At 54.4% G+C, this 17,564-nt stretch overlaps 7 protein-coding genes across 7 annotated transcripts; 3 read left to right on the forward strand and 4 right to left on the reverse strand.

The window, feature by feature from the left end:
• Positions 1-774: 774 nt before the first annotated feature.
• On the forward strand, positions 775-2,442 carry PHSY_000305 (glycosyltransferase; the record flags this gene model as incomplete). The annotated part of the gene is made up of 1 exon (XM_012330947.1): positions 775-2,442. One exon carries the CDS (start codon positions 775-777, stop codon positions 2,440-2,442), a length of 1,668 nt encoding a protein of 555 aa, XP_012186337.1.
• A 346-nt stretch (positions 2,443-2,788) lies between these two features.
• PHSY_000306 (potential oxidoreductase) lies at positions 2,789-3,832 on the reverse strand (the record flags this gene model as incomplete). The annotated part of the gene is made up of 2 exons (XM_012330948.1): positions 2,789-3,642; positions 3,733-3,832. 2 exons carry the CDS (start codon positions 3,830-3,832, stop codon positions 2,789-2,791), a joined length of 954 nt encoding a protein of 317 aa, XP_012186338.1.
• A 346-nt stretch (positions 3,833-4,178) lies between these two features.
• Positions 4,179-5,327, reverse strand: PHSY_000307 (hypothetical protein; the record flags this gene model as incomplete). The annotated part of the gene is made up of 1 exon (XM_012330949.1): positions 4,179-5,327. One exon carries the CDS (start codon positions 5,325-5,327, stop codon positions 4,179-4,181), a length of 1,149 nt encoding a protein of 382 aa, XP_012186339.1.
• Positions 5,328-5,952: 625 nt separating this feature from the next.
• Positions 5,953-10,147, forward strand: PHSY_000308 (cytochrome P450; the record flags this gene model as incomplete). Its single annotated transcript, XM_012330950.1, has 3 exons — positions 5,953-6,564; positions 6,634-6,768; positions 8,327-10,147. 3 exons carry the CDS (start codon positions 5,953-5,955, stop codon positions 10,145-10,147), a joined length of 2,568 nt encoding a protein of 855 aa, XP_012186340.1.
• A 662-nt stretch (positions 10,148-10,809) lies between these two features.
• Positions 10,810-12,297, forward strand: PHSY_000309 (trichothecene 3-O-acetyltransferase; the record flags this gene model as incomplete). Its single annotated transcript, XM_012330951.1, has 1 exon — positions 10,810-12,297. One exon carries the CDS (start codon positions 10,810-10,812, stop codon positions 12,295-12,297), a length of 1,488 nt encoding a protein of 495 aa, XP_012186341.1.
• A 252-nt stretch (positions 12,298-12,549) lies between these two features.
• Positions 12,550-16,671, reverse strand: PHSY_000310 (multidrug resistance protein; the record flags this gene model as incomplete). The annotated part of the gene is made up of 1 exon (XM_012330952.1): positions 12,550-16,671. The coding sequence occupies one exon, from the start codon at positions 16,669-16,671 to the stop codon at positions 12,550-12,552; it is 4,122 nt and encodes a 1,373-aa protein (XP_012186342.1).
• Positions 16,672-17,076: 405 nt separating this feature from the next.
• Positions 17,077-17,397, reverse strand: PHSY_000311 (dolichyl-phosphate-mannose-protein mannosyltransferase; the record flags this gene model as incomplete). The annotated part of the gene is made up of 1 exon (XM_012330953.1): positions 17,077-17,397. One exon carries the CDS (start codon positions 17,395-17,397, stop codon positions 17,077-17,079), a length of 321 nt encoding a protein of 106 aa, XP_012186343.1.
• Positions 17,398-17,564: the final 167 nt, after the last annotated feature.

The following is a 17,564-nucleotide window of genomic DNA, read 5'->3' on the forward strand; positions in this document are numbered from 1 at the left end:
GATTGCTTTTATTGCGGACCAAACCTCCAGACACGCGTACCGCCTATTTGGTCAAGGTTATCGGATTGACGCCACACTCTCGCCAACAAGGACTCTGTGAGTGCCTTCTTTGGGCCCATGGATGACAGTCGTGGCACAGAGCGCCAATGCATGCGGATCTGCCACCAGCTGAGCTTTGGGCATCTCGAAGCGCACACTGTTAGTCGGGCAGAGGCCGCGAGGGGGTTGAAAAATGAACGGCGCATGTCGCTGTTCCTGTGTCGTTCTCCTTAGCACAACTTGTTGTGCGCACATCACTCGCATTATCGCTCTCACTCGCTCCTCTTCCTCAGGTATGTTGCACTTGTACAGCATGCAACCTTCAAATCCGGTGCTTTTGACGCACCTAGCCGGCGACTTCACCATGAGACTCGCTTTTGCTATGCACATGCTCCTGACCGAGCACTCCTCTTGTCGCTTTGATCGAGTCGGACGGAGCGCAAAGTCGGAGCTTGCTTGCTCTTTCGAAAGAGTGAAAGAGACCCTTGCGCTCAAACGTCTTCTTGTTGTATATATCGAAGGTGTGTAGATGAGCCCGAAAGCCTCAGTCTAAGACGTGACCGCAGTCTACTAGTGACCCCCACACTTCAAAGTCGAGCCGCTCGCTCAACCTTTCCCGCCCTGAAGCCTCTGGCAATACCATTCCATCCAGCTAAAGACTCTAACGCCAAGAAGATGGTTCAAACCGATCATATGCTGCTGGTCTGCTGGCCCGCAGTAGGCCATGCTCGTCCTATGTTGGACTATGCAGCCTCTCAGCTCAAACACAATCCGACGCTAACGATCACCTTTATCTGCAGCAAGATGCAGATTGCCTTGCTGCAGAAGCTCGCCATCTCGGAGCATCTGGTCAACGAACGTTTCGGCTCTAGACTTCGCCTGCTGGGGACCGGGCGCTCAACACAAGAGGTACTTCAAGAGTTCAACCAACGCGAGGATGCCAAGCAGACTGCCGCGCCTTCTTCCAATGCCACAGCGGATGGTCCCGAGCCTGAGGTGATCCTCACCATGCAGGCTGCCACGCTGATCCAGAAGCAGTTCGCCGAGATCTTCCCCACGATCGTCGCCAACAGGGACCTGTACGATGAGCATGACGGCAGTTTGCTTCTGCCTGCCTGCCTAGCAGGTCCACCCACCTCGGTCGTCGTCAACTGGATGCTGCCGGGCATGGTCGATATCGTTCGCAAGCACGCCTCCGACCTAAAGATGGTCACATTCTTTGACAACGCATGCACTTTCGTCTTGCGGATGCTGGGTCCCCGATCGATCGGCGGCTTCGGCGCCATCGAGAGACTCTGGACTCAGTACTGCAATAGCAACCCCGAAGTGGATCGCAACGATGCAGCTCTGAGAGAGAAGCTGTTGGGAAGACGGTGGGTCGGCAGGTTCTATATCCCAGGCAGCCGCATGGGTGCCATCGAGGAGCAAGAGATGGCCGCGCTCGCCAAGGACTGGCTACTCACCGTGCCGCTGAGTCCTTCCCTGATCGAGATTCAGAAGCTGGTAGACGCCAGCCACACCATTCTCATCAATACGCACATGGCTGTAGAACAGCGCGAGCTCGATTACCTGCGCATGGTGTATCCCTTCAAAAAGATTGGTATCCTCGGGCCCGTCATGTTCTCCGGTTTTGTGGAGAAGGGAGAGAAGCTTTCGGCGAAACTTCTCGAGGAGAAGATCCATGCCAAACCAGGTATGTCGCGGCCCCTCACTCCACCAGAGACTCCGCCTGGTTCTCCTGGTACTACCGAACGACAAAGCAGCCAGGTCGATAGAACCAAGGCGGTCAGAGAAGTCGAAGACTATCTCTCTTGTTCAGTCGCCGGCTCGGTTGTATACATCTCATTTGGAACAATGTTCCGTCCCCAGCCGACACACCTCGTCAAGATGCTCGAGATTATCCAGTACGAGATGAGTCTCAACTCGCAGCTTCGTGTTCTCTTCACCTTTGGAGGAAGCAAGGATCTGGCCTCATCTTGCCCACCATCCTTTGCGCCTCAGATCGCGACCCTCGAGTCGCAGCTGCTCAAGACAGGAAGGATCATGCTGGTCAACTGGGTCGATCAGCACTACGTCCTTCAACATCCTGCTGTTGGCTGGTTCCTCAGCCACGGTGGCTGGAACAGCTGCCAGGAGTCGATGCTTGCCGGCAAACCTTTGCTGATCCTGCCATTCTTCGGCGACCAGCTCTTCAATGCCTACTTCTTGGAAGCCAGCGAGGTCGCATTCCGCTTCAAGACCGCTGCCAAGATGAGCGTCACCGACTTTGTGGCGAGCTTCCGGGAAGGCATCGCGTGCACTCGTCCAGAGAGCGAGCGTGGTTCGCAGATGATCAAGAATGCCAAAGAGCTTCAACTTCGCTTGAAAGGCGAACGTGCTCAAGCTGAAGTGCGTTTGCTTTGATCCTTCCCGCTTATATCTTGTTTCGGGTACTGCTCCTATGAACTTCGTGATCCATGTTCAACATCAGTGATTCTGAAGAGATTAAGGTGTGCTGCTGTCTGTGAGCAATGCATGCGAATGAATTCGCAACCTGAGAGATCCAAGCATTTCGCGCGACGAAAAGAGAAGTGTAAAGCACTTGCTTCTCCGACAACAACGGCTGAGTCATTCAAGCATTATGTTGGACAAAGCTTTGACGGCTCTCGCACAAAAATAGATTCATGGCCGAAGTCACAGAAGCGCTTATCCTTTTGGGGAGGGCGTGAACGCAAAGGAGCGGACATGTATCAATTCTCAAGATCGGACCTTACACTGTCACAGTTGAAGTGTGTGCCGAGCCAAACGTGTGGATCTGCTCGAGCAGATCGCGCTTGGTACGGTCGTACTCGATAAGCGCTGAAGGCTCCTTAGCCAGGAGCGCTTTCATCTGCGAACAGTCCATCTTGACGATACCTCGATCGTGGGTGCATGCTAGTGTTCTGCGTCCATCCAATCCGTCAGTCTCGAGGGCCAGTACATGGAGGTGAGCTACGGTTCGCACATCGATCCAGCCTGGCACCTTGGACCGGGACTCGTCCTGGATGCATCGCAACAGATCTTGGTTTGTGGCGGGCAATCGCGGATCATGTCCTTTGATGATGGTGGGACCGCCAATGTACACCGGTGCCACTGTCGTCAGTGGCAAGTTGAAGCTCGAAGAGAGTTCCCACGCTCGGCGTTCGGTCATCGTTTTGGAAGACATGTACTGCAAGAACGGTTTGGTCGTAGCCAGGTCTGGAGTGAACCATGTCGATTCGTTGAGAATCGGTGCACCGATGTCCAAGTGCGTCGACATGCTGGAGGTTAGGACCATTCTCTTGCATCCATGGCGGGAAGCGGTCTTCATGACACTTTCGAGTCTGCGAACGTCGGCGTCGATGCTGATTGCAGCCGGAGCATCTTTGGCCGGAACGGGCGCAGCAACGTGGACCACATACTGACATCCTCGGATCGCTTCATCCAAGTCATCTTCTGCGCTTAAGTCTGGGATGACGAAGACGCGAAGTTTGTCGGAGGCGAACGTGGCCACCAAATCGTTCGCGGCTTCCTGGCGCCTCACCGTGGCATGCACAATGTAGCCTTTCGTCAAGAGCAGTGATACAACGTGAGAGCCGACGAAGCCTGGAAACGTAGAGCAAGAAATAACATAGCCTGCGTCAGTCTCTTTTATTCAGCGTAATGTCCTTGAAGTGACTTCATCCCAAGGCTTACCATTGGCGCCAGTGACCAGGACAGTTGCTGTCTGCAGCTCGATTGCCATTTTCGTTGCGTTGAGAACTTGCGTTGTTTTCGAGGTGATCGCTACGGCCATCGACGTTGATATTTATATTGAATCCAGCCGAATCAGTCCTGCTCGAATGACTGCAGCTCGAAGACACTTGATGACAGAAAGCATGTTCGCTTGAAGCCGTTCAACACGTTCGCTTGATGCCGGAAAGCACGTTAAAAGCCGGGCGAGACGGTGGCGGAAGAAGCGAGGTGGACCCTGACATGCGAAGAGCGAGATGCGCATCGCCGAAATTTGGCGCAACTCGACAGCTGACCAAAGCTCACCCGCAAAGCACAAGCTCGATATGTTCATGCGAACCAAGTTTCGATTCAAGATGAACAACTGAGGCACTGAGAAGGAAAACAAGTGACGCTAAGGCGGAATCAGATCAGAGCTGTGAGGCCTTAGGAGCCTCTTTGGCTTTGTCCGCAGACGGCATGGTGGAGAGCGCCCACTGCATGTCGAACATGAGGCTGTCGAGCTGACAGACAGCCACGGGCTTAGCTTCTCGCTCGGTAGTGATGTAAACGTCCGAGATGATGCGGCCATCCACAACAGTCTCTCTCCACTGGGTATGCAGCCACTCGGTCTCCTCAGGAATCTTGCCCAAGAAGCGAATCGTGTACTGCAGCGTCGGAAAGGCGTACTTGCGCGTGGGCACGTCGTGTGCGTGCACAGGATCTTTCTTGATCACATTCTCGTAGGCGGGTCGGCGGAAATCTCCGAACATCGGGAGACTTTTGACATCAATCCGCCTGGAATGAGGTGATCGAAGAGGAAGAATCTTGCTTCCTTTGCAGTAGTGGTGGTTCGAAGGCTCGTCGGCAGAAGCGTGCTCCTCCGAAAAGTCCTCCTGCTGCGGGGTATCAACATCATCGGGATGAAATCGCACAAAATAGTCGGCGAAAGGGCGGCGTTGTGTCTCGAGTTTGACCAGGAGGTCAAGTTGACGAGAGATCATGGCTTGAGAAGGTGGAAGGTACCACGAGCGAGGGTGAGGAACTGGTACATCCTCGAGCTTCGAAATGGCACCATAGTGCAAAGGCAGAGTCGACTTCCCTTGCTGCTTGGACAGATCGGCGAAGTTTCCGCGCACATTGACACCAAGCAGCACCTTATCCTTACGGACTTGGTAGAGCTCCGCGACAATCGAAGTAAAGCTGCCCGAAACCTTGCCAAGAGCTGTGACAGAGACGAAGGCTTCACCGGGCGATAGCACTTTGAGAAAGTCGTAGGTGAGGGTGTAAGGGTCCGGATGCTGCTGCGATGATTGGCGTTCGAGGAGAGCTGAAAGGAGAAGCGAAGCCAAGAATCCGCCATGGGGAACCTGTGGAGTTGAGCACCATTCGGAGCGAATCGCGGCTCGATACCACACTGTGGTATCTTTGGTCTTGGTGGCAGCCACTGCGGCAAGCGAGTCGGGTGCTGCTTGCAAGCGCTCGACACGAGTTGCCTCGTCGAAGCTCAGCGTCTCTTGCTGAGCTTCAAACTGAGGAGGACTCTTGGTGTCGACGTTAGATGTCTTCTCTTGCAGCATCTTGTGTTTGGTGTTTATGGGAATGTGTTGCAGTCGGTCAACGAGTCAGAGCTTCGGACCGCCTATATATGATGTGCTTTGTCGGGACTGGTACCGGTCTCGTGAGAAGCTCCCACCTTCGCCACGGAACAGCGCGCTCTGCGTCACAGAAGAGCCTTCCACATGTACTTGTGTGTACGTAATGCATACCGGCAGCGAAGACATTCCCTTCTGAGATCGTCTCTCTTTCGAAAACTCGGTCCTTGGTGGGTTGAAGAAATTTTTTTAACTCCAAATTATTGAGCAAGCAGACGCAGTCAAATTTATTTTACGCGGTGCACAGAACAGAATATGCGCATGCCGAGCGATCCACTTCGGGCTTGTATACAGTGTGGGAGTCCTTCATCTCATCAAAGTCCCGAGGTCGAGAATCGCTGCACATGCCTTCTCGACGTCTGGAGACTGCGAAGTGCTGTAACTGCAGTGTCTGCGATACACTCGACCTTTCTCTTTGCCTCTTTTATCCACACTCTCGTTGCTATCCTGATGTAGAAAAGCCCACTATCATAACTCGACACTCATTCACTTGCGGCTCTTCTCTCTTTCCCACCTCTCCACTCTTCTTCCTTTGCGAAATACAAGCAAAATGCCGACGCGTACCCTCTCATCACAAGCTAGCAACGCTAAGCATCGAGAGCTGTGGGGAACCGAAAGACTCTGGCATTTTTGCCATCAAGACCATCAAGGCGCCTTCGATATGGTCTCGCTTTTCATCGTAGATACTGGACATCGAACGCTCGATCTGACTGATTGGCTGAAAGCTTGGTCGAGCTTGTCGAGAGCGTTTCCCACGCTTTCTCAACGCGTGCGTGATGACGATGCTGGGATCAGGATCGAGGAGGAAGTCGCGCAAGCGGAAGAGAACGTCTTCATGGGACCAAGCTTGGAGGACGACCAAGCCATCATCGATTACTGTCTGCACCATCGCCAGTTCGAAAGCCTGTCACTGACCGTCTTTGACATGGGTCGAGCAACAGCACAAAAGGTGACGTGTCTGGCGTTGACAAATCCTCACGCACTCGGCGACGCCAAGGGTATCTTCGCAATCGGCAAGGCATTGATCGAGAGCATCATGTCGCGGGAGACGCTAGTGCAGAAATCGATCGGAGCGCCACAAAAGACGAGCGCTTCAGCAAGCTCACAGGAGCAATATCAAGACCTCGGTCTCAAAGATATGTTCGAGGTAGCAAAGAAAGGGGTGAGTAAGGCTCAGTGCTGCCTGTATGAAGTGTAACTCCCACTGACCAGGCGACTTGCACCACTGCAGTCTACGATCGGTTTTCCCATCCTCCTCCAAGACTCGCTTCGTTCAATGAGCTGTGAGCCGCAAGAGTGGCGCAAGATTCACACTTTCACTCCAATCCAGACCGATGCCCTGGTTCAGGCCTGCAAATCCAAGTCGGTAACGGTGTCGGCTTGGCTGCAGGCGACTATACTTCACGCGATGGTCAGCGTACTTGTGGATGACCCGACTCGCGGCGAGAAGGCACAGACGTTCACGGTAGCTGCTATGCCTTTTAATCAACCTATCCCGGTATCCGGGGCGACTAGCACTATCTTTGCTCCCATCTCGATCCAGATTCAACCAGGTGCAACCCGGGCGCAGACCGCTCTCGCCGTCACAGAATCCTTCGCCTTTGCACGCAGATTCAACATGGATGTGCAGGACGAATACAACAAGATTCTTCTCAAACTGTTTACTTCGATCAGGTCAGTAGAAGCCCTGCTTTCCGACGTTTGACGAATCTCGAGAAATTTTCTCTGTACTGATTTGCCTTTCTATCGCTCTCTGGTGCGTGCGGTCACAGATCTGAGTCGAGCGTTCCGACATTCTCCAGTCTCGGCCGTCTAGATACGGTCAATGGCTTGCAAAGGTACCAAGTAGCAGCGAGGAACAATCTTCCCTCCACGGGAATCCATGCTTGGACACTCAACGGCCAACTCACAGTGACACTCTCATGGGCGCCTACAAGATTCAGCAGCACTGACATTGAAGAATTCTGGTCGACATGGATCGGCGCGATAATTGACACTGTTAGTTGATTCAGTCCTCACCTGCTGCTTGTTCGACGACCTAGTTCCGCTGCAATATCAAAAGTCTCCGCCTGAGTGGTCTCTGAGTTTCAAAGCTTCGAAACGGTATGCGGCAAGCACACAATGAGCAATAGATTTCATAACGCAGCTGAACGGACCGCAGAGACCCGACCGCATGACAATTTTCCGGCGCGAACGTCTGTATGAGCATACCGCAATCGCTTCCTGGTCTCCGCGAAAGCTCCGCCTTTCAGAGATCGCATCTCTTCCCTGCAAATACAAACAGATGTTACACTCTGTGCCACAAGCAGATGGAGACTGATCGTGAGAGAGACTGTTGCCGGACAGTGGCACTGTGGCTAAGCTCCAAAGGTACTATGACCCTCAAAAAGGAGACAAGAGGGGGTTGGCCAATCGCAGAGTGAGTCGATGCAGCATGTGCCTGCCACACCAAACGCATATCGCTTGCCATGCAACGGACTTTGTGTCGAAGGTCGCTTTTGTCCAGTGTCTTTTGTGCCTCCGTATGGTTGAATGGGGCGAGTCTCGCCGTCGGCTCCGTGCAGGCCCACCTCTCGTGGTGCGCTGTTCGAGGTGGGACTATACATTATGCGCAGCTGCAGGCTCTGAGCCAAGTCGCAGGTACCTGGCGCGGAACCGCTCGGACTGCAGTATCGATAGAGAAACAAGGACCGTATGCGCAGTGCAACTTAGCATCTGTCAAAGGCTGTAAACTGATCGAAGAGTTGAGTGCCACGTTTCCAAGCGCTGCATTGGCGAGGTACGGCCCTGGCGTGGCTTCCACGGTGTTCGCCTTGGCCTTGTCAAGTTGAGGAGAAGGCTATGGCCGTAGATGCTTAAAAGTATCCTTCTGTCCGACGAGGAGAAAGGCGATTAGTTGTCAGTATCTCTTCTTCCCCCCTCAGTCACCATTTGCCCCTAGCAACATGAACGTCAAGCCTTTCCACACTTTGCAACACCTGCGGCCCCAAGGCTACTCAGGAGATGCATTCGACTTGATGGCTCCATTGAATAAGAGCTGGCAGGCCGTACCTTCAGTCTTCAATAAAAGCGGCTCGATCAACAGAGTTGATGCAGGTCAAGTTTTCGATGCAGCAAGCGAGTCCGTCAAACAGACCCAGCCTCTTCTAAGTCTCGCGTCACGAGCTCGTCATCATCCGATCCTTCTGTGCCTCTGTCTGGTCACGCTGGGCGCCATCCTCCTGCTTCACCGATATTGGGATTGTGCCATTGGCTGTGAGAGGCGATCGGATCTCAAAGGGCCCAAGGGTCTTCCTCTCATCGGAAATCTCATGTGGGCGCTCAAGAACCGCGATCCGCTAAGCTACCAGGTCTACGCGCAGCAAAAGTATGGATACGGAAACACGCATACACTACCCGGTCTAGGTCGTCTGATTGACATCTCCAGACCAGACTGGATCGAACACGTGCAAAAAACCAACTTCAGCAACTACGTCAAGGGCGAACAGTTCCACGATCAGATGCGCGACGTTCTTGGCGATGGAATCTTCACTTCTGACGGCGAACGATGGAAGATGCAGCGCAAGGTGGCTTCGCGCATCTTCACCGTCAGCTCTTTCAAGGCGATCATCACTCAGACGATTCGAGAAGATTGCGCTCTGGTCGAGAAGCTGATCGAGACGTACGCCAAAGAGGGCACCGTCTTCAACCTGCAAGAGCTTTACTTCAAGTTCACGCTGAGCTCGTTTGTCAAGATCGCCTTCAGTCAAGACATCATGTCGCTCTCCGAGCCTGATCGCCCAGACACATTCGGCGATGCGTTCAACTACGCTCAGAAGGTCCTCGACATGCGATTTGTGCAGCCTTGGTGGAAGATCGCCGAACGATTCAACGAGACGGGTAGAAAGATGCGAGCAGCGAGAAAGATCGTGGAAGAATTCACCAACAACATCGTTGAGGCAAGACGAAAGGAGAGCGACGCGATGGGAGAAAAGGCGAAACCGGAAAGTGGACGCAAGGATCTGCTGGATCTTTTCATGGGCTATCGCTCGTCTGACGGTCAGAGGTTGAGCAATCAGCAGCTCAAGGATACCATCTTGAACCTCATGATTGCTGGACGCGATACCACCGCAGAGGCACTTTCCTGGATGTCCTGGCATATTCTCACCAAGCCCGAAGTCTACTCTCGCATCCGCCGCGAGATCGATAGTTCGCTCGATGAGGATGGAGAGCAAGCTGGCCTGGAAATCGACTACGACGTTTTCGAGCAACACACGGCCAAGCTGACCACTTTCCAAGAGACGCTCCGACTACACCCATCCATTCCGAAAAACATCCGTCGAGCTCTGAAAGATGACGTGTTGCCCAACGGTGGACCTCGAGTACGAAAGGGCGACCTGATGCTCTACTCTGACTGGGCCATGGCCCGCAACCCTGACATTTGGGGTCCAGACGCATGCGAGTTCAAACCGAGTCGCTGGATCGATGAAGAGACTGGATCCACCGTCAAATACTCTCAGTTCCAGGCACACTTCTTCAACGGCGGTCCGAGACTGTGTCTTGGACAGAAATTGGCGAGCTACGAGGTGGTGCAACTCATCCATCACATTTTCGCCAAATTCGATTTGGAGCTAGTCGATCTTGGACCCAAGAAGTCGGCCGGTTTCGACAAGGTTCCCGACTACCTAAACTCTTTGACTCATCCCATGAAGCGGCCTTTGATGGTCAAGGCCACCCTTCGTGATCGCAAGGCTGGCTCAAACTAGAGTTGCGAGGATGGACCGTCTAGATGTTGTTGCCCTTTCAATGCAGTTTTTTTGTCCACAATTTCTTGTTGCATTTCGTGCTTGCTTTTTCTAGTGAATTCAATAATCAATTTACAGGCTGTCGCTCTTGTGCGAAGGTGTCATCTTCCGCGGATCCACCTAAGAAAGCGATGACAAGTCTCAAATGTCTGCATCACCGTATTGAATGGCGAGCTCGACTGACAGCGAATGGTCAGAGCTTGCAGGAAAGCAAACGTTCTGATGTCGCTGAACTCGAACTTAAATCTTCAACGTGTTAGATCTGGTCGGAGCTGCACATGCGCATGTCAAAGTAGGCGCATGGTGTGGCTCGCCTCGAAACGGCGACTGCCACATAGTGCATTGAAGTGCCCCTGAGAATGCACATAGAGATCGGATGTACTCTTTGCCGGACACCGTGCAGCGTCTCATCCGGTTGCGAAGGGCGAACAGCGGGTCTGTGCGGCCTCATACGTGCCTTCTAGGAAGATTCTTGAGAGTCGGATTGTTTCCTTACAATCTATAAGACATTTCGTCTTCATCAACGTTCGGGCTTCTTCTCTGACTCACCTCCGGACCCATCTTCACATTCGTCGAAAAGTATGACTGTCAAGCGAGTTCTGCCTCTGCCGCGTCCCTCTGGGATGGTGGTGCCCAAGGAGGTACCATTCGATGGACAAGATCTCGCCATGCCAAGAATGGCAATGCACTGCACATGGTTCTTCTTGTCGTCTCTGCAGCAGTCTCTGAAGCAAGTGACGCTGCAAGAGCTCGATGCAGCTTTCACCTCTGGCATGCAGCTATTCCTCGCACGGTTTCCAGCTGCCGCAGCGAGAACACGCCACGACAAAGAGACCACAAGATGGTGCTTGGAATACAACGATCAAGGCGCGGATCTCGAGGTGGTCCAGCTCGAAAGACCGCTCGGAAACGATTGGAAGGGTCTCGATGGCAAGTACGACCCAGCGTTTGCACCTCGGCCTGTCATGATCGTCGACGACGACGCCACCGTCTTTTCGGTCAAGGTGACACGCTTCTCCTGCGGCTCCCTCGCGCTGAGCACGAGCACGCATCATTGGCTGGTCGACTTTGTCGGATACATCGATCTGATGGAGCAGCTTTCGAGCTGTGTAGCGGTCTTTATTCAAGATCCGAATGCTCGAGTTGACATTGGAGCAGGCGCGACCTCGTTCGATTGGTCCAGAGATCTGCTGTCGTACGCCAATCAGGTCGAGCCCGAGCCTATTCCCAGCGAGACTTGGTTTGCTGAGCGTGGCACTCCTCCTCAGATGACACGAACGCCGTCGAGCTGTCAGTACGCTTCTCTGCTCTTCACCCCCTCTTCGCTCGATAGACTCAAGCGCTCTTGTGCAGAATGGGCCCTGGAAAGCACCTCGGACGCTTCCACCGATCGCATTCTTCCCTCCAAAGAAACCTGGATTGGCACCAACGACGCGCTCCACGCACTACTCTGGTCAGCCATCACCGACGCCCGCAGCCTCGACCCTCTCGCGACCACTTCACTCCACACCCCTCTCGACGGTCGACGACTTCTCCCCACCACCTCTACCCGTGGCAAATACATCGGCAACGTCCACCCCGCTCATGTCTTTCCGCTCAGCACCGACCTCGTAACCACAAGTCCTCGTTCTTCCCTCTTCCACCTCGCCTACCTCATCCGCACGCGCTACCTCTCCATCACCCCTGGTCAAATGTCCTCCGTCATCCGCCACCACAACTACACCACCTCCCCGCAATTCGGCCCGGGTCTCCTGCCCAAATGCACCAGCATGTTCGGCAACGACGTCACCATCAGCAACATTGCTCGACTCCCGACCGTTGAACGACTCGATTTCGGCTCAAAGCTCGGTAGACCGTACATGCAGACTGTGATCGGAATGGTTCCTGTGACGTTGAATGGTTTGACGTTGGACTCGGCTGATGGAACGTGCTTCATCGTCAAGGCTCCTGCTGCATGGACTTCGAAGGAAGAAGTGTTGCACTACCAGCCGAAAGAAGGTGAGGAGGAGGAGGGATCCAGTGGAATGCTGGCTTTCGTTGGAATGCGTTGCCAGGAGATGCAAAAGCTCCTCCAGAATGAGCTGCTGCGAGAGTTCGCCATCGTCCTGTAGAATCCACTCTCAATCGAAGTTGCTCGTAATGAAGATTCTCACATTCCCGGTGCTTACTTCTGGTCTGCGTCGACAAACTTCGAGTCTGACCAAGTCAATATCAAGACGGAGCCTAGACGCTTGATCAGCTTCGATCGGATCGTGATCACAGTCGAAACTTAAGCCTTTGAGATCCTTTCAGCGTACCCCACGAGCTGATTTCACTCTACTGTCTGCCGAACCAATGAATTCATACTGTGCAATAGCAAATCATCAAAACGAAACACCTTGCAACCTCGACATGTGCGCAAAATGGCCATCCCTCTCGAACAGCTCCCTCGGCGATCCTTGTTCCACCACCTTTCCTGCCTGCATCACAATCACCTTGTCCGCCTTGGCGATCGTCGACAGTCTGTGCGCCACAGCGATGGTAGTGCGACCTTGACTGACACTGTCGAGTGCGCTCTGCACCGCCCTCTCGCTAGCAGGGTCGAGCGCCGAGGTAGCCTCGTCCAGCAACAACACCTTTGGATCCCGGATGATGGCCCGAGCGATGGCGATTCTTTGCTTTTGACCTCCCGACATTTGTACACCTCGAGCACTGAGCTGCGTGTCGAGTCCCTCGGGCAGACTCGCCAGAAGATCGCCGAGCTGCGCAAGCTCAGCTGCCTGTTGAATCTTGGCGAGAGGCACGTCCTTGGGATCTGTGTCCGTCGCACCTAGAGCGATGTTCCAGCCGATCGTACCTTGGAAGAGGGTCGGCTCCTGCGGTACATACGACATGTGTTTGCGATGCCTGCTAGAGTCACCTTCTGCGATCGAGCGACCGTCTAGAAGCACACGTCCTTTCTCAGCCTCGTAGAACCGTTCGATGAGCTGCAATACTGTCGACTTGCCTGATCCACTGCTCCCCACAATGGCGCAGAAGGTGCCCGCCTCGATGGTCAGTGAAAGTCCATCAAGGACGGTGCAATCCGGACGCTGCGGATAGCGGAAGGTGACCTTGTCCAGAGCCACCCGCCCGGATGGTACATCGTTGCTGAATGCAGCTGCGTGGCTGTACTTGAGCTCCTGAGCTGTCACCGCCTGCGCCTGTCTGATGATTGACAACGACTTGCAAGCGGCAGAGTGTGCGCTGGAAAAGTCGGCGCTGTAGTTGAAAATGTTCCCGGCCTGAATACTGCCATATACGACCGAGATGAGGATGGTGAAGAAGCCCTTGGAAGTGGTGCGGCCCTCAGCGAGCTCACGACCGCCGTACCAGAATGCGAGCGCAGTGACGAGCAGCTGAACGCATTGCGAGAAGCCGAAGAGGACGCTGCTGTAGCACATGGTAGGAAGCAGAGATCGCGAGGCATACGCCAGATTCGTCTGATACGTATCGAGCGTCTGAGGCTGGAGGTTGAACGCAGAGACGGTACGGATGGCCCCGATCGATTCGCAGGCCTGCTGTGTCGTGTAGTTGTGCGCCTGCTTCGTCTTGCGTTCTTTGAGTGCGAGCACGCGTAGTCGCAGCAGACCGGCAGTGATGGTCAGAGGCGTAGACGCGATCACGACCAAAGCCAGACGCCAGCCGTAGCCGATGGCCACAGAGTAACCCACAACGACGGTGGCGAGGCTTTGAATAATAGAGCCCAACGTAGGACCGACACCGCCGTAGATGCCTTGCGAAAGGACACTGAGGCTGCTTGCCAGGTCATTGCTCGTGTTGGTCGGGTCGTCGAAGAAGCTGGCATCGAGGCACAGAAGACTCTGGAATACCAAGACGCGCAGTCGATGCGTCACGCGCGATCCAGCAATATAGAGCGAGCGTACGTGGTAGAAGCTCACGACCGCACAGCCTACAGCGACGATAAAGAAGGAGCCAGAGCTGATCCGGTTGTTGTGCAGCATGACTCCGCGCGCTGGTTCAGGACACTGGCCTCCATCGGTATCGTTGCACGGCGCGTAGTCTTGAATCGCAGTGCCGAAGAGAATGGCGTAGATTGGATAAACCGCTCCAATGACGGCTGCACATATGGAGCCGACGACGTAAATGGCGGCGAGTCTGCCGGTCTCTGCGTCTTTGACGAGAAGATGCAACAGTGCTCTGAGCCCTCCCGCGTTCGACTGGTCGGTGGCCTTCGCTTTCGCATCTTCCGATGGAGTTGGGGGCGACGCTCCTCGAATCATGCTACCAGCGCGGGTAGAGATACTTCGAGCCAGCTCGAGAGAGTGAGAAATGTCGCTCGCTTGTGCCTCAGGAGGGCGGAGGAAGGCACTTGAGCCTAGGTTAGCATGCCCTGAAGCCGTCACCTCGGAGCTCTTGTCGACATCTTGGTGACGCAGCATGGAGGCAAAAGCGCCGTGAGGTCGTTGGCTGAGGTCATTGTGACTGCCTTGCTCGATAACGCCGTCTTGACCAAGGACGATAATGTGCTCTGCGTTGCGGACGGTGCTGAGTCGATGAGAGATGATGATGGTTGTGCGGTCCTTGGCAGCTTCCTCAAGTGCAGCTTGCACAACCGCCTCGCTGTTAGAGTCGAGGGCACTGGTTGCTTCGTCGAGCAAGAGGATCTTTGGATCGCGAATGAGAGCACGTGCAATGGCGATTCTCTGCTTTTGACCGCCAGAGAGGAGGAAGCCCTGAGAACCGACTTGGGTCTGGTAGCCGTGCGTGAGAGCCGTGATAAAGTCGTGCGCGTTTGCCTTTTTGGCTGCTTGCACCACCAGCAATTGCAGCTCGTCGGCGGAGCGACTGTGTCGATCGGGAAGGCCGAGCTCGATGTTGTCGTGAATCGACATGGCAAAGAGCGTAGGCTGTTGCTCCACAACGCCGATCTGACCGCGCAGCCAGTCGACGTCCAGCTTGGAGACGTCGACACCATCGATACGTATGGCTCCTGCGGTGGGCTCGTAGAACCGTTGCAGCAGAGCAAAGATGGTGCTTTTTCCGGAGCCAGAGAGACCAACAATGGCTGTCGCGACACCACTACGGAAGGTGAGGGACAAATTGTTGAGCACGATCCTGTCGGCTTTGGAAGGGTATGAAAAGCTGAGATTGTCGAGTCTGAGTTCAGCATGATATCCGGTCCTGAGCTGCGATGGCGACTGTGACTTTTCGTCGCCGTCAGGAGAGGTGATGGTGGCAGGCTGAGGTGCGAGCGAATCTTGTTTGATGGTGCCGAGCACCGACGAGGCGGCGGCAGTGGCCATGGTGAAGTTCTCGATCATGGAAAAGAGGTTGGCGATGGCAAAGGCGCCAGCGAAGACGGCAAAGACTACACTCACGATGCGACCGGGCAGTAGCTCGCCGCGCGCAATGAGCTGAGCGCCGTAGAAGAAGGCGAGCGCATAGCCAGAGTAGATGATGAACAGAAGCGCACCGACGCCGAGACCCTGCACGCGACCGGCTTTGGCGCCTGCTGCGGTGGTGTCGACGGTGAGCGTATCGTACTCTTGGCCGATCGCTCTTTCTTTGGAAAAGGCCTTGAGGATCTTGATGGCGTTGAAAGCCTCCTCTGCGCGGGAAGCAGCCCTTGCGATGCAATCGAGCTCGACGATCTTGCACTTCTTGGTGAGTGCACCCATGACGCCGCCGACGAGTAAAATCATGGGAGCGATGGGGAAAAGGACAAGCGTAAGCTTCCAGGAAAAGGAAAAGGCGACGGCACCAGCCGAGAGAAAGGTGGAAAAGTACATGATGGCCATAGGTAGCTTCTCGCCGATGCCGATCTGGATGAGGTGAACGTCGGAGCCGATCTTTGCGGCGACGGTGCCTTGACCGTACTGTTCGAAAAAGTGGATGGACTTGTTGAAGAGGGCGGAGAGGTAGGCGTACTTGATGTTGGAGGCGATGCGTTCGCTGGTGTAGGAAAAGACAGCCATGTAGAGCATGCTGGCGAAGAACATACCGATGCCGAGGTAGAGGAGGATGAGCGCATCCGAGTTGATGGTTCGATATACATCTGCCTGGGCGCGTAGAATGGCGTCCACATCGCCTGACTGAATGGCGGCGGTGAAATGGAGGAAGACGGTGGCAATCTTTCCGATGAAGATGTTCATCAGAGGCTGTGATGCACCGGCTGCTATCGCCATGGATGCTCCAAAGATGTTGAGAAGAAGCTGTCTACGAGACGCATAGCGGAAGATATCAAAGAATGAGATCTTGGGAACAGTTTGCTTGCTGTTTGAAGAGTGTGAACCAACTTGGATCTTGACGCTGTTGAGAGAATCGGGTGGCGTTGACGATACGGACGCGCTAGTGGTACCAGAGTCGTCCTTGGTTTTTTCGTGATCATTGCTGGTGATGCTGGCTCGATCCTGATACTTGAGTGCTTGAATGGCATCAGGATCTGTCGAAGCTTGCTTGCTGGGGCGCTGAAGAGGATCTCGGCGATCTGAACGGAAGCGCATCTTGCTGAAGCGACGAAACTAGCGCTATTGGGCTAGTGACTGGGAGACAAGTACCGAGCGCAAGCCACCGGCTGAACGTCGAGTTTAAAAGAGAAATGCCAAGTGCCGCGGGCTCTACCGTGCTGTCCACGTGGAGCATGTGCATCTCGAGAGTGACCGGCAAGGCACAGCCGCTAGTCGACCACGACGGACTTCCGGAAATGAAATTGCCGATAGAAGGTCGCATGAGGACGACGCTATGCACTAGAGCATGATGGAGCTTAGCTGAGGATGGGGATTGGGGATGCGGACGATGAGAAAGGGAAGGGGAGGACGGAGGAGGAGAGAGCGAGACTGCGCTGATTTGGCTGAGCTTGGTTTGCCGTATTGGACAGCTGAACCACCGAATACAATTTCGACGCAACTTCAATTACAAACGCTTGATTTGTATTCGTTTCCTATGCAGAATGCGCATGTTGGCAATACAAACTCGCACGTCACATTCAAATTTCGTGCAGTCACGGTGACGCGGGCAGTTTGTGAGTGTCGGAGAGGAATGCGCATAGCATCTTTCATGGTTCGCCTTTCTACTGTCACATCTGGCTGAGTCGATGGCACATTGCGACGGACACTTTCATCTTCGTCGCCGCCAACAAGACCAACTGCGGCACTTGGAAGCTGTAATGCAGCGGCGGGGCCCATGATGCGGCTGTCTGCGAGATCAACACCGTACTGTCGGTTCGACATTCGGATCAGGTTGGCCACAGGACCTGCTCGTTCCCATCAAGTCAGGCTCCGGTGACCGCGACCTTCGCATGCCGTTATACACCGTCTTCTCACAGACGATTGTTCCGCAATGACCCTTTCGCATACCATAGCTCGATCCAACCGGACGCTGGCCCGCAATGGTCGCC

This window comes from Pseudozyma hubeiensis (assembly GCF_000403515.1).
Source record: "Pseudozyma hubeiensis SY62 DNA, scaffold: PHS5, whole genome shotgun sequence".
NCBI lineage: Eukaryota > Fungi > Basidiomycota > Ustilaginomycetes > Ustilaginales > Ustilaginaceae > Pseudozyma > Pseudozyma hubeiensis.